General features: G+C 40.5%; 6 protein-coding genes across 8 annotated transcripts in view; 1 reads left to right on the top strand and 5 right to left on the bottom strand.

Moving 5' to 3' along the window:
• Nucleotides 1–6,637, top strand: part of LOC137624587 (streptococcal hemagglutinin-like) — a 73,539-nt gene extending 66,902 nt beyond the window's left edge. The window contains exon 20 of one of the 3 annotated variants that reach the window (XM_068355535.1): nucleotides 5,493–6,637. In XM_068355535.1, coding sequence (XP_068211636.1) covers nucleotides 5,493–6,412 — 920 coding nt within the window. In that variant the 3' untranslated portion in view covers nucleotides 6,413–6,637. Of the gene's footprint in view, nucleotides 1–5,420 lie in introns of all 3 variants that reach the window. The other 2 variants (XM_068355534.1, XM_068355533.1) reach the window with 2 other exon arrangements.
• A 2,402-nt stretch (nucleotides 6,638–9,039) lies between these two features.
• On the bottom strand, nucleotides 9,040–9,450 carry LOC137624826 (thrombospondin-related anonymous protein-like). The gene has a single exon (XM_068355777.1). The coding sequence runs from the start codon at nucleotides 9,448–9,450 to the stop codon at nucleotides 9,040–9,042; it is 411 nt and encodes a 136-aa protein (XP_068211878.1).
• Nucleotides 9,451–10,336: 886 nt separating this feature from the next.
• LOC137624825 (calphotin-like) lies at nucleotides 10,337–14,110 on the bottom strand. Its single transcript, XM_068355776.1, has 3 exons — nucleotides 13,621–14,110; nucleotides 12,428–13,585; nucleotides 10,337–11,568 (listed from the first exon to the last, which is right to left on the bottom strand). Exons 1-3 carry the CDS (start codon nucleotides 14,108–14,110, stop codon nucleotides 10,337–10,339), a joined length of 2,880 nt encoding a protein of 959 aa, XP_068211877.1.
• Nucleotides 14,111–14,173: 63 nt separating this feature from the next.
• LOC137624824 (thrombospondin-related anonymous protein-like) lies at nucleotides 14,174–14,899 on the bottom strand. Its single transcript, XM_068355775.1, has 2 exons — nucleotides 14,494–14,899; nucleotides 14,174–14,448 (listed from the first exon to the last, which is right to left on the bottom strand). The coding sequence occupies exons 1-2, from the start codon at nucleotides 14,897–14,899 to the stop codon at nucleotides 14,174–14,176; spliced, it is 681 nt and encodes a 226-aa protein (XP_068211876.1).
• A 915-nt stretch (nucleotides 14,900–15,814) lies between these two features.
• LOC137624822 (fibrous sheath CABYR-binding protein-like) lies at nucleotides 15,815–17,301 on the bottom strand. The gene is made up of 2 exons (XM_068355774.1): nucleotides 17,253–17,301; nucleotides 15,815–16,638 (listed from the first exon to the last, which is right to left on the bottom strand). The coding sequence occupies exons 1-2, from the start codon at nucleotides 17,299–17,301 to the stop codon at nucleotides 15,815–15,817; spliced, it is 873 nt and encodes a 290-aa protein (XP_068211875.1).
• Nucleotides 17,302–17,874: 573 nt separating this feature from the next.
• On the bottom strand, nucleotides 17,875–19,802 carry LOC137624821 (sporozoite surface protein 2-like). Its single transcript, XM_068355773.1, has 4 exons — nucleotides 19,396–19,802; nucleotides 18,829–19,171; nucleotides 18,524–18,776; nucleotides 17,875–18,488 (listed from the first exon to the last, which is right to left on the bottom strand). The coding sequence occupies exons 1-4, from the start codon at nucleotides 19,800–19,802 to the stop codon at nucleotides 17,875–17,877; spliced, it is 1,617 nt and encodes a 538-aa protein (XP_068211874.1).
• Nucleotides 19,803–19,829: the final 27 nt, after the last annotated feature.

The raw sequence follows: 19,829 nt of genomic DNA, 5'->3' as shown, positions 1-19,829 counted from the left end.
CAATTTAAGTATCATCATTTTTATTTTAATCAAATAAAAAGTATATGTCTGTCCTTAATCTACTGTAACACTACAGAGGCGACCTGATCCCTTTAACTTTCGGAGATATTTGTAGTGAATATAGACAAGTAATCCTCTTTCTGCCCTTCAATAATATGGGAAAATACCCCATATGACCAAATAAATCGCTCTTTGGTTTTTCCTTAGGAGGCACCTAAAGCCAAGTCCTTATTTGCTTTTTCCTTAGTATGTGAAATCATGAATGCTAAGACAAAAAACCAAATTGTTGGCCTCATATCTAAAAGTACCCCGTATTGATTATTAAGATATTCTACAGGCAAATCCGAATTCCCTTAATACACCATCTTCTCTCATCATCATCATCTCCTCCTACGCCTATTCAATTCAATACTTCTCCATTCATCATATCCTACTTGAGCTTTCAATTCAATACTTCTCCATTCATCATATCCTACTTGAGCTTTCAATTCAATACTTCTCCATTCATCATATCCTACTTGAGCTTTCGATTCAATACTTCTCCATTCACCATCTCCTACTTGAGCTTTCAATTCAATACTTCTCCATTCATCATATCCTACTTGAGCTTTCGATTCAATACTTCTCCATTCACCATCTCCTACTTGAGCTTTCGATTCAATACTTCTCCATTCATCATCTCCTACTTGAGCTTTCGATTCAATACTTCTCCATTCATCATCTCCTACTTGAGCTTTCGATTCAATACTTCTCCATTCATCATCTCCTACTTGAGCTTTCGATTCAATACTTCTCCATTCATCATCTCCTACTTGAGCTTTCGATTCAATACTTCTCCATTCATCATCTCCTACTTGAGCTTTCGATTCAATACTTCTCCATTCATCATCTCCTACTTGAGCTTTCGATTCAATACTTCACCATTCATCATCTCCTACTTGAGCTTTCAATTCAATACTTCTCCATTCATCATCTCCTACTTGAGCTTTCAATTCAATACTTCTCCATTCAACATATCCTACTTGAGCTTTCGATTCAATACTTCTCCATTCATCATCTCCTACTTGAGCTTTCGATTCAATACTTCTCCATTCATCATCTCCTACTTGAGCTTTCGATTCAATACTTCTCCATTCATCATCTCCTACTTGAGCTTTCGATTCAATACTTCTCCATTCATCATCTCCTACTTGAGCTTTCGATTCAATACTTCTCCATTCATCATCTCCTACTTGAGCTTTCGATTCAATACTTCACCATTCATCATCTCCTACTTGAGCTTTCGATTCAATACTTCTCCATTCATCATCTCCTACTTGAGCTTTCAATTCAATACTTCTCCATTCATCATCTCCTACTTGAGCTTTCGATTCAATACTTCTCCATTCATCATCTCCTACTTGAGCTTTCAATTCAATACTTCTCCATTCATCATCTCCTACTTGAGCTTTCAATTTAATACTTCTCCATTCATCATCTCCCACTTGAGCTTTCGATTCAATACTTCTCCATTCATCATCTCCCACTTGAGCTTTCGATTCAATACTTCTCCATTCATCATCTCCTACTTGAGCTTTCAATTTAATACTTCTCCATTCATCATCTCCCACTTGAGCTTTCGATTCAATACTTCTCCATTCATCATCTCCTACTTGAGCTTTCGATTCAATACTTCTCCATTCATCATCTCCTACTTGAGCTTTCAATTTAATACTTCTCCATTCATCATCTCCCACTTGAGCTTTCGATTCAATACTTCTCCATTCATCATCTCCTACTTGAGCTTTCAATTCAATACTTTTCCATTCATCATCTCCTACTTGAGCTTTCCATTCAATACTTCTCCATTCATCATCTCCTACTTGAGCTTTCAATTCAATACTTTTCCATTCATCATCTCCTACTTGAGCTTTCCATTCAATACTTCTCCATTCATCATCTCCCACTTGAGCTTTCAATTCAATACTTCTCCATTCATCATCTCCTACTTGAGCTTTCAATTCAATACTTTTCCATTCATCATCTCCTACTTGAGCTTTCCATTCAATACTTCTCCATTCATCATCTCCTACTTGAGCTTTCGATTCAATACTTCTCCATTCATCATCTCCTACTTGAGCTTTCAATTCAATACTTCTCCATTCATCATCTCCTACTTGAGCTTTCAATTCAATGCTTCTCCATTCATCATCTCCTACTTGAGCTTTCGATTCAATACTTCTCCGTTCATCATCTCCTACTTGAGCATTCAATTCAGTACTTCTTCATTCATCATATCCTACTTCATACTTCATGGTCCTCAGCCATGTAAGCCTGGGTGTTCCAATCCCTTTAGTGCCTTGTGGAGCCCAGTTGAAAGTTTAGTGAACTAATCTCTCCCAAACCATCTCCATCTACCCCTCACCATGATCTCATCCACATATGACACTCGAGTAATTTCTTATAGTTTCATTTCTAATCCTGTCCTGCCATTTAACTCCCAATTCCCTTCTGAGGCCTTTGTTCTCAAACCTACAAAATCTATTGGAAATTGTTTCATTGTCATACAACGACTCATGTCCGTACAATAACAACCTCTCTGGTGAACATAAAATACCTGTTATAGAGCTCTAATTCCCCCAAATAACAACCCCCACCCCCCATAATACTGATAAAGGAGCCAATCAATTAATACAACAACAACAATTGCAGCCGTTTCTAGTCCACAGCAGGGCAAAGGCCTCAGACATGTCCTTATTTATGTCTTGGATTTGGCCAGTGTTCATCGCCACACTGGCCAACTGCGAATTGGTGATGGTGGGAGATTTTTCGTCTGATCGCTAACGGCAAACCAACCTAAGTGGCTAGTATAGCTTTGCTGGTCATGGCAATACGCGAACCCTTTCACCACGTTAAGGTATGCCCACCCACAGGGTGTAAATACCGCCATTTTAAGCATAGGTAAATTTAGCATCAATTCTTAATCAACTAGAACTATAATATCCTCTCCTTAGTCTGTTATATTCCAGGGACACCTGGTCGAGTTTAAAGGTCACTCATGAACAGCAGAGGCAAAAGACAGGACAAAGCCATAGAGACTGGCTATACATACGTATGATCAGCGCCAATAGACCCCGTCTATATCAAGCTAGGACCAGGGAGGGCCAGGCAATGGCTGCTGATCACTTAAGCGGCTCTCACAAAAACCCTAGTAATATTCATGCGTCTTAAAGTATGTTATTTTTCAAGATGAAACTATCATAGAAAATTTTGGAAAATCTTAACCCCGTAATTCCATGTCATAATATTAAGGACTGTGGTGACCGATGTGGTAACGTTCCCGACTGGTGAACGCCAGACTGGGGTTCGAGTCCCGCTAAAACTCGTTAGTTTCTTTGGTAGCTGCAACCTCATCATCCTTGCAAGCTAAGGAGCGGGGTTTAGGGGAGCCTACAAGCCTATCTGTTGAGTCATCAGCAGCCATTGCCTGGCCCTCCTTGGTCCTAGCTTCGGTGGAGAGGGGGCTTGGACGCTGATCATTCAATACATGGTGAGTCTTTAGGACATTGTTCTGTTTGATAGGGTAATGTAACTGTCCCTTGCCTCTGCCATTCCATAGCAGTCTTTAACTTTTAATCTGTACAAATATTCATCACTTCCACACATTAGTGTAACACAAAACTTGATAAATAGCCTTTCGTGCAAGAGAAAGAATATTCTACTTCCAGATATTTACTCATAAAAAATACTATTGGCTCCTTCAAAATATATAAGCACAGTTGCTATAGATTTCTTGTGAACCACTCGATATCTCCTAAACACTTAACCAGAATGAAATAAAGTACCCATAGCGTGAAACTCAAGACTAACCTTTCAGTCAAGAATCAAAACAAGGAAAATGGTATATTTCCTATTCGTTTCAGATACTTAACCCTATAGGGTCCAGGTATTATGAAAATTGGCTTTTTTACCATATCCACATATACACAATTAAATACTTCATAACTAAGTTAATCATCAGATGTGATATAAGTGAAAAATCAAGTATGACATGAAACTGTACAATGTTGTCAACTGATAAATTCAGACGAAAAAAGGAAAAAAGAAATTCAAATCAAATCCCAAAGGATTTACTATTTCTAGAGGGACAACCTCTTCAGAAGGATCTTCTAATTTTGGTGGGACAGCTTCTTCAGTTTAGAAAGGATTTACAAAGTTGGTATCAACTTCTTCAAGAACATCTACTAGCTTTATTGGGCCAAGCTCTTTAAGAGGATTTAGTCCTTATATGTTAATTTGTTCAGTAGGATCTGCTAGTTCTGGTGAGTCATTCGTTTCAGGAGGATCCACAAATTCTGGTGGTTCAATTGCTTCAGGAGGGTCCATAGGTTCTGATAGGTCAATTGTTTCAGGAGGATCCACAGGTTCTGGTGAGTCAATTGCTTCAGGAGGATCCACAGGTTCTGGTGAGTCAATTGCTTCAGGAGGATCCACAGGTTCTGGTGAGTCAATTGCTTCAGGAGGATTCACAGGTTCTGGTGAGTCAATTGCTTAAGGAAAATCCACAGTTCTAGTGAGTCAATTGCTTCAGGTGGATCCATAGGTTCTGATAGGTCAATTGTTTCAGGAGGATCCACAGGTTCGGGTGAGTCAATTACTTCAGGTGGATCCACAGGTTCTGGAGGGCCAATTGCTTCAGGAGGATCCACAGATTCTGACGGTTCAATTGCTTCAGGAGGATCCCCAGGTTCTGATGAATCAATTGCTTCAAGAAGATCCGAAGGTTCTGTTCTCCAATTTCCTCACACAACTGACAACACTAAGATAACCGAAAACTACTTCACTCAAAGGGTTAACTACTGCACTATAATCATTTAGTGGTTACTTTCCATTTGGTAAGAGTTGTCGACACTCTTTAGCTATGATAAGCAACTCTTCTAAGACGACACTCTGAAATATAACCATTCTTCTCTGGTTTTTGGTAGTGCCATAGCCTCTGTACCGTGGCATCTCACTGTCTTGGGTTAAAGTTCTCTTACTTGAGAGTACACTCAGGAACACTATTCTGCTTCCTTATTTCCTTTCCTCAAGAAGCAATTTTCCCTGTTGAAGCCCTTGGCCTTATAGCATCCTCCTTTCCTAACTAGGGTTTTACCTTAATTAGTAATAATAATAATAATAATAATAATAATAATAATAATAATAATAATAATAATATAAGACTATAAAAAATAATTTACATAGCCAATCACTTTTACAAAAAACTACTTTCAATATTACTATTTATTTTATGGACCATCAAAAAAAAAAGTTTATAAACACTTAAGAAAATTAATATCTATTATCTTTCATCAAGAGAGTAACAAAGATTAACTGTTATCCTTATAGTAGCTACAAATCCAAATCATTTGATAAATCTACTCAACCAAAAACATTTCCAGGATCTACCAGTTCTGAAGGGTCAACTTCTTCAGGAGGATCTACCAGTTCTGAAGGGTCAACTTCTTCAGGAGGATCTACCAGTTCTGAAGGGTCAACTTCTACGGGAGGATCGACCACTTCTGCAGGATCAACTTCTACAGGAGGATCTACCACTTCTGAAGGATCAACTTCTACGGGAGGATCGACCACTTCTGCAGGATCAACTTCTACAGGAGGATCTACCACTTCTGAAGGATCAACTTCTACGGGAGGATCGACCACTTCTGCAGGATCAACTTCTACAGGAGGATCTACCACTTCTGAAGGATCAACTTCTACGGGAGGATCGACCACTTCTGCAGGATCAACTTCTACGGGAGGATCGACCACTTCTGCAGGATCAACTTCTACAACAGGATCTACCAGTTCTGAAGCATCAACCTCTACAGCAGGATCTACTACTTCTACAGCAGGATCTACCACTTCTACAGCAGGATCTACCACTTCTACATCAGGATCTACTACTTCTACAGCAGGATCTACTACTTCTACAGCAGGATCTACCACTTCTACAGCAGGATCTACTACTTCTACAGCAGGATCTACCACTTCTACAGCAGGATCTACTACTTCTACAGCAGGATCTACCACTTCTACAGCAGGATCTACCACTTCTACAGCAGGATCTACTACTTCTACAGCAGGATCTACAACTTCTACAGCAGGATCTACCACTTCTACAGCAGGATCTACTACTTCTACAGCAGGATCTACCACTTCTACAGCAGGATCTACCACATCTACAGCAGGATCTACTACTTCTACAGCAGGATCTACCACTTCTACAGCAGGATCTACTACTTCTACAACAGGATCTACTACTTCTACAGCAGGATCTACCACTTCTACAGCAGGATCTACAACTTCTACAGCAGGATCTACCACTTCTACAGCAGGATCTACCACTTCTACAGCACCATCAACCAGTTCTAGCTCTTCATCATCAGGTTAGGAAAGCTGGGATACTAACATGAGAGGGAAAATTGCTTGGAATGTGGATATGATATCAAGCATAATATAAATGTCCAGTATGTCACTGTCTTGAGCTATTTTAGAATTGAACATATTTGTTAGCAAACAAACAAAAATCTAGTTGTATGCTTTTTTATTGCACTGATAAACATGGTGCAAAATTTATCATGTAATGTTACTGATTTGATAAAATGCATTTATAAACCAGCAATTCCTTCTTTCTCCAATTCCCAATATAATTTTATTAAAATACGTCTATGAATATTTTTTACATAAAAAAACAAAAGCCTTTTTTCTCTTCAAGAAACATATCACATTGCATATCGACGAAAAAGAAATAAGGCTAATTCAAGACCCCCAATATAAAAATAAAGCTAAAAATGTGTTTATTTCTTAGCGAGCTTGTGTCATATACTTCTTATAACAATGTTTAATTTCATACATTCGATATAAGCCTCATCCATGCAAATATATTTGTTACTTTGAAGCATATTTAGTCATCTACACTGAATAAAAAAAAAACTGTTATTTATGGTCATTCAGGAATTAAACTTCACCTTATTTGAATATACAAGATACTCAATTCACAATAAAATAATATCATAATCTTTTGAAAATCTCCAAAAGAAAGGTAATGATTATGCCAAAATAAATAATTCAACCAGATTTTACATACAGGTGCATATATATATATATATATATATATATATATATATATATATATATATATATATATATATATATATAGATATGTATGTGTATATATATATATATATATATATATATATATATATATATATAAAATCAAGTACGATATGAAAATATATCAATTGCTGAATGTGGTCAACTGATAAATTCAGATGAAAAAGAAAAAGAAAAATTCAAACCAAATCCAGGAGAATTTACTATTTTTAGTGGGTCAACTTCTTCAAAGGGATCTACTACTTTGGTGGGACAGCTTCTTCAGTTCAGGAGGATTTACAAATTTGGTATCAACTTCTTCAAGAGGATCTACTAGCTTTGGTGGGTCAAGCTCTTTAGGAGGATTTTCTGGTTCTTGCAGGTCAATTTGTTCAGTAGGATCTATTAGTTCTGGTGAGTCAATTGTTTCAGGATGATCCACAGGATCTGGTTGGTCAATTGTTTCAAGAGGATCCACAGGTTCTGGTGGTTCAATTGCTTCATGAGGATCCACAGGTTCTGGTGGGTGAATTGCTTCAGGAGGATCCACATTTTCTGGCGAGTTAATTGCTTCAGGAGGATCCAAAGGTTCTGGCGAGTCATTTGCTTCAGGAGGATCCACAAGTTCTGGTGAGTCATTTGCTTTAGGAGGAACCACAGGTTCTGGTGAGTCAATTGTTTCAGGAGGATCCAGAGGTTCTGGTGGATCAATTGCCTTAGGAGGATCCACAAGTTCTGGTAAGTCATTTGCTTTAGGAGGATCCACAGGTTCTGGTGGGTGAACTGCTTCAGGAGGATCCACATTTTCTGGCGAGTTAATTGCTTCAAGAGGACCCACAGGTTCTGGTGGGTCAATTGCTTCAGGAGGATCCACAGGTTCTGGTGAGCCATTTGCTTTAGGAGGAACCACAGGTTCTGGTGAGTCAATTGTTTCAGGAGGATCCAGAGGTTCTGGTGGATCAAGTGCTTTAGGAGGATCCACAGGTTCTGGTCAGAAAATTGCTTCAGGAGGATCCGCAGGCTCTGGTAGGCCAATTGCTTCAGGAGGAACCACAGGTTCTGATGAGTCAATTGCTTCAGGAGGATCCAGAGGTTCTGGTTAGTCAATTGCTTCAAGAGGATCCAGAGGTTCTGGTGGGTCAATTGCGTCAGGAGGATCCACAGGTTCTGGTGAGTCAATTGCTTCACGGGGATCCACAGGTTCTGGTCAGTAAATTGCTTCAGGAGGATCCCCAGGCTCTGGTAGGTCAATTGCTTCAGGAGGAACCACTGGTTCTGATGAGTCAATTGCTTCAGGAGTATCCACAGGTTCTGGTTAGTCAATTGCTTCAGGAGGATCCATTTGTTCTGGTGGGTCAATTGCATCAGGAGGATCCACAGCTTCTGGTGAGTCAATTGCTTCACGGGGATCCACAGGTTCTGGTGGGTCAATTGCTCCAGGAGGATCCACAGGTTCCAGTGGGTCAATTGCTCCAGGAGGGTCCCAAGGTTCTGGTGAGTTAATTGCTTCATGAGGATACAGAGGTTCAGGTGGGTCAATTGCTTTAGGATGATCCACAGGTTCTGATGGGTCAATTACTTCAGGAGAATCCACAGGTTCTGGCGAGTTAATTGCTTCAAGAGGATACACAGGTTCTGGGGAGTCAATTGCTTCAGGAGTTACCAAAGATCTGGTGAGTCAATTGCTTCAGGAGGATCCACATATTCTGGTGAGTCAATTGCTTCAGGATGATCCACAGGTTCTGGTGAGTCAAATGGTTCAGGAGGATCAACAGGTTCTGGTAGGTCAATTACTTCAGGAGGATCCACAGGATCTGGTGGGTTAATTGCTTCAGGAGGATACATAGGTTCTGGTGGGTCAATTGCTTCAGGAGGATCCACAGGTTCTGGTCAGCCAATTGCTTCAGGAGGATCCACAGGTTCTGGTCAGCCAATTGCTTCAGGAGGATCCACAGGTTCTGGTGGGTCAATTGCTTCAAGAGGTTCCACAGGTTCTGGTGGGTCAATTGTTTCAAGATGATCCACAGGTTCTGGTGGGTCAATTGCTTCAGGAGGATCCACAGGTTTTGGAAGGTCAATTGCTTCAGGAGGATACACAGGTTCTGGTGGGTCAATTTCTTCAGGAGGATCCACAGGTTCTGGTGGGTCAATTGCTTCAAGAGGATCCACAGGATCTGGTGGGTCAATTGCTTCAGGAGGATAGACAGGTTCTGGTGGGTCAATTGCTTCAGGAGGATCCATAGGTTCTGGTGGGTCAATTGCTTCAGGAGGATCCATAGATTCTGTTGGGTCAACGTCTCTAGCAGGATCATGTTTTAGTGTATTTATGTCGGCCATTGCTTAAAATAGACTCGAACATTAACACTGTTTGTTTTGCTCATTCATCCCTCTAAGCCATTTTCCTTTTTCAATAGTAAATTATCCTTTTGCTAAAGATCAAATTGTTTTCAGAACGAATATTTAGATTTCTGGGACTTGATTCTTAGTAAACTCCACTCGTTGAGATACTGATGCTAGAGAGTTATCGAGTCTTATGGCTGGCCACATAGTACTACATTGGATCTCTAACTGGTTACAGCTCATTTTCCCTTTGCCTACACGTATACCGAATAGTCTAGATTATTCTTTACACATTCTCCACTTTCCTCACACAACTGACAACACTAAGATAACCGAAAACTACTTCACTCAAAGGGTTAACTACTGCACTATAATCATTCAGTGGTTACTTTCCACTTGGTAAGAGTTGTCGACACTCTTTAGCTATGATAAGCAACTCTTCTAAGACGACACTCTGAAATATAACCATTCTTCTCTGGTTTTTTGGTAGTGCCATAGCCTCTGTACCGTGGCATTTCACTGTCTTGGGTTAAAGTTCTCTTACTTGAGGGTACACTCAGGAACACTATTCTGCTTCCTTATATCCTTTCCTCAAGAAGCAATTTTCCCTGTTGAAGCCCTTGGGCTTATAGCATCCTCCTTTTCTAACTAGGGTTTTAATAATAATAATAATAATAATATAAGACTATAAAAAATAATTTACATAGCCAATCACTTACAGAAACAACTATTTTCAATATTACTATTTATTTTATGGACCATCAAAAAAAAAGTTTATAAACACTTAAGAAAATTAATATCTATTATCTTTCATCAAGAGAGAAACAAAGATAAACTGTTATCCTTATAGTAGCTACAAATCCAAATCATTTGATAAATCTACTCAACCAAAAACATTTCCAGGATCTACCAGTTCTGAAGGGTCAACTTCTTCAGGAGGATCTACCACTTCTGAAGGATCAACTTCTACGGGAGGATCGACCACTTCTGCAGGATCAACTTCTACAGGAGGATCTACCACTTCTGAAGGATCAACTTCTACGGGAGGATCGACCACTTCTGCAGGATCAACTTCTACAGGAGGATCTACCACTTCTGAAGGATCAACTTCTACGGGAGGATCGACCACTTCTGCAGGATCAACTTCTACAGGAGGATCTACCACTTCTGAAGGATCAACTTCTACGGGAGGATCTACCACTTCTGAAGGATCAACTTCTACAGGAGGATCTACCACTTCTGAAGGATCAACTTCTACGGGAGGATCGACCACTTCTGCAGGATCAACTTCTACAGGAGGATCTACCACTTCTGAAGGGTCAACTTCTTCAGGAGGATCTACCACTTCTGCAGGATCAACTTCTACGGGAGGATCTACCACTTCTGAAGGATCAACTACTACGGGAGGATCGACCACTTCTGCAGGATCAACTTCTACGGGAGGATCTACCACTTCTGAAGGATCAACTTCTACGGGAGGATCGACCACTTCTGCAGGATCAACTTCTACGGGAGGATCGACCACTTCTGCAGGATCAACTTCTACAGGATCAACTTCTACGGGAGGATCGACCACTTCTGCAGGATCAACTTCTACAGGAGGATCTACCACTTCTGAAGGATCAACTTCTACGGGAGGATCGACCACTTCTGCAGGATCAACTTCTACAGGAGGATCTACCACTTCTGAAGGATCAACTTCTACGGGAGGATCGACCACTTCTGCAGGATCAACTTCTACAACAGGATCTACCAGTTCTGAAGCATCAACCTCTACAGCAGGATCTACTACTTCTACAGCAGGATCTACCACTTCTACAGCAGGATCTACCACTTCTACAGCAGGATCTACCACTTCTACAGCAGGATCTACCACTTCTACAGCAGGATCTACCACTTCTACAGCAGGATCTACTACTTCTACAGCTGGATCTACCACTTCTACAGCAGGATCTACTACTTCTACAGCAGGATCTACCACTTCTACAGCAGGATCTACCACTTCTACAGCAGGATCTACTACTTCTACAGCAGGATCTACAACTTCTACAGCAGGATCTACCACTTCTACAGCAGGATCTACTACTTCTACAGCACCATCAACCAGTTCTAGCTCTTCATCATCAGGTTAGGAAAGCTGGGATACTAACATGAGAGGGAAAATTGCTTGGAATGTGGATATGATATCAAGCATAATATAAATGTCGAGTATGTCACTGTCTTGAGCTATTTTAGAATTGAACATATTTGTTAGCAAACAAACAAAAATCTAGTTGTATGCTTTTTTATTGCACTGATAAACATGGTGCAAAATTTATCATGTAATGTTACTGATTTGATAAAATGCATTTATAAACCAGCAATTCCTTCTTTCTCCAATTCCCAATATAATTTTATTAAAATACGTCTATGAATATTTTTTACATAAAAAAACAAAAGCCTTTTTTCTCTTCAAGAAACATATCACATTGCATATCGACGAAAAAGAAATAAGGCTAATTCAAGACCCCCAATATAAAAATAAAGCTAAAAATGTGTTTATTTCTTAGCGAGCTTGTGTCATATACTTCTTATAACAATGTTTAATTTCATACATTCGATATAAGCCTCATCCACGCAAATATATTTGTTACTTTGAAGCATATTTAGTCATCTACACTGAATAAAAAAAAACTGTTATTTATGGTCATTCAGGAATTAAACTTCACCTTATTTGAATATACAAGATACTCAATTCACAATAAAATAATATCATAATCTTTTGAAAATCTCCAAAAGAAAGGTAATGATTATGCCAAAATAAATAATTCAACCGGATTTTACATACAGGTGCATATATATATATATATATATATATATATATATATATATATATATATATATATATAAAATCAAGTACGATATGAAAATATATCAATTGCTGAATGTGGTCAACTGATAAATTCAGATGAAAAAGAAAAAGAAAAATTCAAACCAAATCCAGGAGAATTTACTATTTTTAGTGGGTCAACTTCTTCAAGAGGATCTACTAGCTGTGGTGGGTCAAGCTCTTTAGGAGGATTTTCTGGTTCTTGCAGGTCAATTTGTTCAGTAGGATCTATTAGTTCTGGTGAGTCAATTGTTTCAGGATGATCCACAGGTTCTGGTTGGTCAATTGTTTCAAGAGGATCCACAGGTTCTGGTGGTTCAATTGCTTCATGAGGATCCACAGGTTCTGGTGGGTGAATTGCTTCAGGAGGATCCACATTTTCTGGCGAGTTAATTGCTTCAGGAGGATCCAAAGGTTCTGGCGAGTCATTTGCTTCAGGAGGATCCACAGGTTCTGGTGAGTCATTTGCTTTAGGAGGAACCACAGGTTCTGGTGAGTCAATTGTTTCAGGAGGATCCAGAGGTTCTGGTGGATCAATTGCTTTAGGAGGATCCACAGGTTCTGGTAAGTCATTTGCTTTAGGAGGATCCACAGGTTCTGGTGGGTGAACTGCTTCAGGAGGATCCACATTTTCTGGCGAGTTAATTGCTTCAAGAGGATCCACAGGTTCTGGTGGGTCAATTGCTTCAGGAGGATCCACAGGTTCTGGTGAGCCATTTGCTTTAGGAGGAACCACAGGTTCTGGTGAGTCAATTGTTTCAGGAGGATCCAGAGGTTCTGGTGGTTCAATTACTTCATGAGGATCCACAGGTTCTGGTGGGTGAATTGCTTCAGGAGGATCCACATTTTCTGGCGAGTTAATTGCTTCAGGAGGATCCAAAGGTTCTGGCGAGTCATTTGCTTCAGGAGGATCCATAAGTTCTGGTGAGTCATTTGCTTTAGGAGGAACCACAGGTTCTGGTGAGTCAATTGTTTCAGGAGGATCCAGAGGTTCTGGTGGATCAATTGCTTTAGGAGGATCCACAGGTTCTGGTAAGTCATTTGCTTTAGGAGGATCCACAGGTTCTGGTGGGTGAACTGCTTCAGGAGGATCCACATTTTCTGGCGAGTTAATTGCTTCAAGAGGATCCACAGGTTCTGGTGGGTCAATTGCTTCATGAGGATTCACAGGTTCTGGTGAGCCATTTGCTTTAGGAGGAACCACAGGTTCTGGTGAGTCAATTGTTTCAGGTGGATCAAGTGCTTTAGGAGGATCCACAGGTTCTGGTCAGAAAATTGCTTCAGGAGGATCCACAGGCTCTGGTAGGCCAATTTCTTCAGGAGGAACCACAGGTTCTGATGAGTCAATTGCTTCAGGAGGATCCAGAGGTTCTGGTTAGTCAATTGCTTCAGGAGGATCCAGAGGTTCTGGTGGGTCAATTGCGTCAGGAGGATCCACAGGTTCTGGTGAGTCAATTGCTTCACGGGGATCCACAGGTTCTGGTCAGTAAATTGCTTCAGGAGGATCCCCAGGCTCTGGTAGGTCAATTGCTTCAGGAGGAACCACTGGTTCTGATGAGTCAATTGCTTCAGGAGTATCCACAGGTTCTGGTTAGTCAATTGCTTCAGGAGGATCCATATGTTCTGGTGGGTCAATTGCATCAGGAGGATCCACAGCTTCTGGTGAGTCAATTGCTTCACGGGGATCCACAGGTTCTGTTGGGTCAATTGCTCCAGGAGGATCCACAGGTTCCAGTGGGTCAATTGCTCCAGGAGGGTCCCAAGGTTCTGGTGAGTTAATTGCTTCATGAGGATACAGAGGTTCTGGTGGGTCAATTGCTTTAGGATGATCCACAGGTTCTGATGGGTCAATTACTTCAGGAGAATCCACAGGTTCTGGCGAGTTAATTGCTTCAAGAGGATACACAGGTTCTGGGGAGTCAATTGCTTCAGGAGTTTCCAAAGATCTGGTGAGTCAATTGCTTCAGGAGGATCCACATATTCTGGTGAGTCAATTGCTCCAGGAGGATCCACAGGTTCTGGTGAGTCAAATGGTTCAGGAGGATCAACAGGTTCTGGTAGGTCAATTACTTCAGGAGGATCCACAGGATCTGGTGGGTTAATTGCTTCAGGAGGATACACAGGTTCTGGTGGGTCAATTGCTTCAGGAGGATCCACAGGTTCTGGTCAGCTAATTGCTTCAGGAGGATCCACAGGTTCTGGTGGGTCAATTGCTTCAAGAGGTTCCACAGGTTCTGGTGGGTCAATTGTTTCAAGAAGATCCACAGGTTCTGGTGGGTTAATTGCTTCAGGAGGATCCACAGGTTTTGGAAGGACAATTGCTTCAGGAGGATACACAGGTTCTGGTGGGTCAATTTCTTCAGGAGGATCCACAGGTTCTGGTGGGTCAATTGCTTCAAGAGGATCCACAGGATCTGGTGGGTCAATTGCTTCAGGAGGATAGACAGGTTCTGGTGGGTCAATTGCTTCAGGAGGATCCATAGGTTCTGGTGGGTCAATTGCTTCAGGAGGATCCATAGATTCTGTTGGGTCAACGTCTCCAGCAGGATCATGTTTTAGTGTATTTATGTCGGCCATTGCTTAAAATAGACTCGAACATTAACACTGTTTGTTTTGCTCATTCATCCCTCTAAGCCATTTTCCTTTTTCAATAGTAAATTATCCTTTTGCTAAAGATCAAATTGTTTTCAGAACGAATATTTAGATTTCTGGGACTTGATTCTTAGTAAACTCCACTCGTTGAGATACTGATGCTAGAGAGTTATCGAGTCTTATGTCTGGCCACATAGTACTACATTGGATCTCTAACTGGTTACAGCTCATTTTCCCTTTGCCTACACGTATACCGAATAGTCTAGATTATTCTTTACACATTCTCCACTTTCCTCACACAACTGACAATACAAACATAACCGAAAACTACTTCACTCAAAGGGTTAACTACTGCCCTATAATCATTCAGTGGTTACTTTCCACTTGGTAAGAGTTGTCGACACTCTTTAGCTATGATAAGCAACTCTTCTAAGACGACACTCTGAAATATAACCATTCTTCTCTGGTTTTTGGTAGTGCCATAGCCTCTGTACCGTGGCATTTCACTGTCTTGGGTTAAAGTTCTCTTACTTGAGGGTACACTCAGGAACACTATTCTGCTTCCTTATTTCCTTTCCTCAAGAAGCAATTTTCCCTGTTGAAGCCCTTGGGCTTATAGCATCATCCTTTCCTAACTAGGGTTTTACCTTAATTAGTAATAATAATAATAATAATAATAATAAAAGTAATAATATTATAAGACTATAAAAAATAATTTACATAGCCAATCACTTTTACAAAAAACTACTTTCAATATTACTATTTATTTTATTATGAACCATCAAAAAAATGTTTATAAACACTAAAAAATTAATATCTATTATCTTTCATAAAGAGAAAAACAAAGATTAACTGTTATCCTTATAGTAGCTACAAATCCAAATCATTTGATAAATCTACTCAACCAAAAACATTTCCAGGATCTACCAGTTCTGAAGGGTCAACTTCTTCAGGAGGATCTACCACTTCTGAAGGATCAACTTCTACGGGAGGATCGACCACTTCTGCAGGATCAACTTCTACAGGAGGATCTACCACTTCTGGAGGATCAACTTCTACAGGAGGATCTACCACTTCTGGAGGGTCAACTTCTACGGGAGGATCGACCACTTCTGCAGGATCAACTTCTACGGGAGGATCTACCACTTCTGAAGGATCAACTTCTACGGGAGGATCTACCACTTCTGAAGGATCAACTTCTACAGGAGGATCTACCACTTCTGAAGGATCAACTTCTACAGGAGGATCTACCACTTCTGAAGGATCAACTTCTACGGGAGGATCGACCACTTCTGCAGGATCAACTTCTACGGGAGGATCTACCACTTCTGAAGGATCAACTTCTACAGGAGGATCGACCACTTCTGCAGGATCAACTTCTACAGGAGGATCTACCACTTCTGAAGGATCAACTTCTACGGGAGGATCGACCACTTCTGCAGGATCAACTTCTACAGGAGGATCTACCACTTCTGAAGGATCAACTTCTACGGGAGGATCGACCACTTCTGCAGGATCAACTTCTACAACAGGATCTACCAGTTCTGAAGCATCAACCTCTACAGCAGGATCTACTACTTCTACAGCAGGATCTACCACTTCTACAGCAGGATCTACTACTTCTACAGCAGGATCTACCACTTCTACAGCTGGATCTACTACTTCTACAGCAGGATCTACCACTTCTACAGCAGGATCTACTACTTCTACAGCAGGATCTACCACTTCTACAGCAGGATCTACCACTTCTACAGCAGGATCTACAACTTCTACAGCAGGATCTACTACTTCTACAGCAGGATCTACAACTTCTACAGCAGGATCTACCACTTCTACAGCACCATCAACCAGTTCTAGCTCTTCATCATCAGGTTAGGAAAGCTGGGATACTAAGATGAGAGGGAAAATTGCTTGGAATGTGGATATGATATCAAGCATAATATAAATGTCCAGTATGTCACTGTCTTGAGCTATTTTAGAATTGAACATATTTGTTAGCAAACAAACAAAAATCTAGTTGTATGCTTTTTTATTGCACTGATAAACATGGTGCAAAATTTATCATGTAATGTTACTGATTTGATAAAATGCATTTATAAACCAGCAATTCCTTCTTTCTCCAATTCCCAATATAATTTTATTAAAATACGTCTATGAATATTTTTTACATAAAAAAACAAAAGCCTTTTTTCTCTTCAAGAAACATATCACATTGCATATCGACGAAAAAGAAATAAGGCTAATTCAAGACCCCCAATATAAAAATAAAGCTAAAAATGTGTTTATTTCTTAGCGAGCTTGTGTCATATACTTCTTATAACAATGTTTAATTTCATACATTCGATATAAGCCTCATCCATGCAAATATATTTGTTACTTTGAAGCATATTTAGTCATCTACACTTAATAAAAAAAACTGTTATTTATGGTCATTCAGGAATTAAACTTCACCTTATTTGAATATACAAGATACTCAATTCACAATAAAATAATATCATAATCTTTTGAAAGTCTCCAAAAGAAAGGTAATGATTATGCCAAAATAAATAATTCAACCAGATTTTACATACAGGTGCATATATATATATATATATATATATATATATATATATATATAGATATATATATATATGTATATATATATATATGTATATATATATATATATATATATATATATATATATATATATATATATATATATATATAAAATCAAGTACGATATGAAAATATATCAATTGCTGAATGTGGTCAACTGATAAATTCAGATGAAAAAGAAAAAGAAAAATTCAAACCAAATCCAGGAGAATTTACTATTTTTAGTGGGTCAACTTCTTCAAAAGGATCCACTAATTTGGTGGGACAGCTTCTTCAGTTCAGGAGGATTTACAAATTTGGTATCAACTTCTTCAAGAGGATCTACTAGCTTTGGTGGGTCAAGCTCTTTAGGAGGATTTTCTGGTTATTGCAGGTCAATTTGTTCAGTAGGATCAATTAGTTCTGGTGAGTCAATTGTTTCAGGATGATCCACAGGTTCTGGTTGGTCAATTGTTTCAAGAGGATCCACAGGTTCTGGCAGTTCAATTGCTTCATGAGGATCCACGGGTTCTGGTGGGTGAATTGCTTCAGGAGGATCCACCTTTTCTGGCGAGTTAATTACTTCAGGAGGATCCAAAGGTTCTGGCGAGTCATTTGCTTCAGGAGGATCCACAGGTTCTGGTGAGTCATTTGCTTTAGGAGGAACCACAGGTTCTGGTGAGTCAATTGTTTCAGGAGGATCCAGAGGTTCTGGTGGATCAATTGCTTTAGGAGGATCCACAGGTTCTGGTAAGTCATTTGCTTTAGGAGGATCCACAGGTTCTGGTGGGTGAACTGCTTCAGGAGGATCCACATTTTCTGGCGAGTTAATTGCTTCAAGAGGATCCACAGGTTCTGGTGGGTCAATTGCTTCAGGAGGATCCACAGGTTCTGGTGAGCCATTTGCTTTAGGAGGAACCACAGGTTCTGGTGAGTCAATTGTTTCAGGAGGATCCAGAGGTTCTTGTGGATCAAGTGCTTTAGGAGGATCCACAGGTTCTGGTCAGAAAATTGCTTCAGGAGGATCCGCAGGCTCTGGTAGGCCAATTGCTTCAGGAGGAACCACAGGTTCTGATGAGTCAATTGCTTCAGGAGGATCCAGAGGTTCTGGTTAGTCAATTGCTTCAGGAGGATCCAGAGGTTCTGGTGGGTCAATTGCGTCAGGAGGATCCACAGGTTCTGGTGAGTCAATTGCTTCACGGGGATCCACAGGTTCTGGTCAGTAAATTGCTTCAGGAGGATCCCCAGGCTCTGGTAGGTCAATTGCTTCAGGAGGAACCACTGGTTCTGATGAGTCAATTGCTTCAGGAGTATCCACAGGTTCTGGTTAGTCAATTGCTTCAGGAGGATCCATATGTTCTGGTGGGTCAATTGCATCAGGAGGATCCACAGCTTCTGGTGAGTCAATTGCTTCACGGGGATCCACAGGTTCTGTCGGGTCAATTGCTCCAGGAGGATCCACAGGTTCCAGTGGGTCAATTGCTCCAGGAGGGTCCCAAGGTTCTGGTGAGTTAATTGCTTCATGAGGATACAGAGGTTCTGGTGGGTCAATTGCTTTAGGATGATCCACAGGTTCTGATGGGTCAATTACTTCAGGAGAATCCACAGGTTCCGGCGAGTTAATTGCTTCAAGAGGATACACAGGTTCTGGGGAGTCAATTACTTCAGGAGTTTCCAAAGATCTGGTGAGTCAATTGCTTCAGGAGGATCCACATATTCTGGTGAGTCAATTGCTCCAGGAGGATCCACAGGTTCTGGTAGGTCAAATGGTTCAGGAGGATCATCAGGTTCTGGTAGGTCAATTACTTCAGGAGGATCCACAGGATCTGGTGGGTTAATTGCTTCAGAAGGATACACAGGTTCTGGTGGGTCAATTGCTTCAGGAGGATCCACAGGTTCTGGTCACCCAATTGCTTCAGGAGGATCCACAGGTTCTGGTGGGTCAATTGCTTCAAGAGGTTCCACAGGTTCTGGTGGGTCAATTGTTTCAAGAAGATCCACAGGTTCTGGTGGGTCAATTGCTTCAGGAGGATCCACAGGTTTTGGAAGGTCAATTGCTTCAGGAGGATACACAGGTTCTGGTGGGTCAATTTCTTCAGGAGGATCCACAGGTTCTGGTGGGTCAATTGCTTCAAGAGGATCCACAGGATCTGGTGGGTCAATTGCTTCAGGAGGATAGACAGGTTCTGGTGGGTCAATTGCTTCAGGAGGATCCATAGGTTCTGGTGGGTCAATTGCTTCAGGAGGATCCATAGATTCTGTTGGGTCAACGTCTCCAGCAGGATCATGTTTTAGTGTATTTATGTCGGCCATTGCTTAAAATAGACTCGAACATTAACA

Source organism: Palaemon carinicauda, chromosome 31 (genome assembly GCF_036898095.1).
Source record: "Palaemon carinicauda isolate YSFRI2023 chromosome 31, ASM3689809v2, whole genome shotgun sequence".
NCBI classification, from domain to species: Eukaryota; Metazoa; Arthropoda; class Malacostraca; order Decapoda; family Palaemonidae; genus Palaemon; species Palaemon carinicauda.
The sequence above is the reverse complement of the archived record's forward strand: the minus strand, read 5'-3'. Positions and strand labels throughout refer to the sequence as shown.

Coding starts and splice junctions, on each gene's coding strand:
- LOC137624824 (XM_068355775.1), bottom strand. CDS start 14,899: ATGGCCGACATAAATACACTAAAACATGATCCTGCTGGAGACGTTGAC. Junction 14,449..14,493: donor GGATCCTCCTGAAGCAATTA/GCTGACCAGAAC, acceptor TTGACCCACCAG/AACCTGTGTATCCTCCTGAA.
- LOC137624821 (XM_068355773.1), bottom strand. CDS start 19,802: ATGGCCGACATAAATACACTAAAACATGATCCTGCTGGAGACGTTGAC. Junction 19,172..19,395: donor GATCCTCCTGAAGCAATTGG/GTGACCAGAACC, acceptor TTGACTCACCAG/ATCTTTGGAAACTCCTGAAG. Junction 18,777..18,828: donor AACATATGGATCCTCCTGAA/GCAATTGACTAA, acceptor TTGACTCATCAG/AACCAGTGGTTCCTCCTGAA.
- LOC137624826 (XM_068355777.1), bottom strand. CDS start 9,450: ATGGCCGACATAAATACACTAAAACATGATCCTGCTAGAGACGTTGAC.
- LOC137624822 (XM_068355774.1), bottom strand. CDS start 17,301: ATGCTTCAAAGTAACAAATATATTTGCATGGATGAGGCTTATATCGAA. Junction 16,639..17,252: donor GGATGAGGCTTATATCGAAT/GTATGAAATTAA, acceptor CTGCTGTAGAAG/TGGTAGATCCTGCTGTAGAA.
- LOC137624825 (XM_068355776.1), bottom strand. CDS start 14,110: ATGAAGCAATTAACTCACCAGAACCTTGGGACCCTCCTGGAGCAATTG. Junction 13,586..13,620: donor GAAGAAATTGGCCTACCAGA/GCCTGTGGATCC, acceptor TTTTCTGACCAG/AACCTGTGGATCCTCCTAAA. Junction 11,569..12,427: donor AGTAAATTCTCCTGGATTTG/GTTTGAATTTTT, acceptor CTGATGATGAAG/AGCTAGAACTGGTTGATGGT.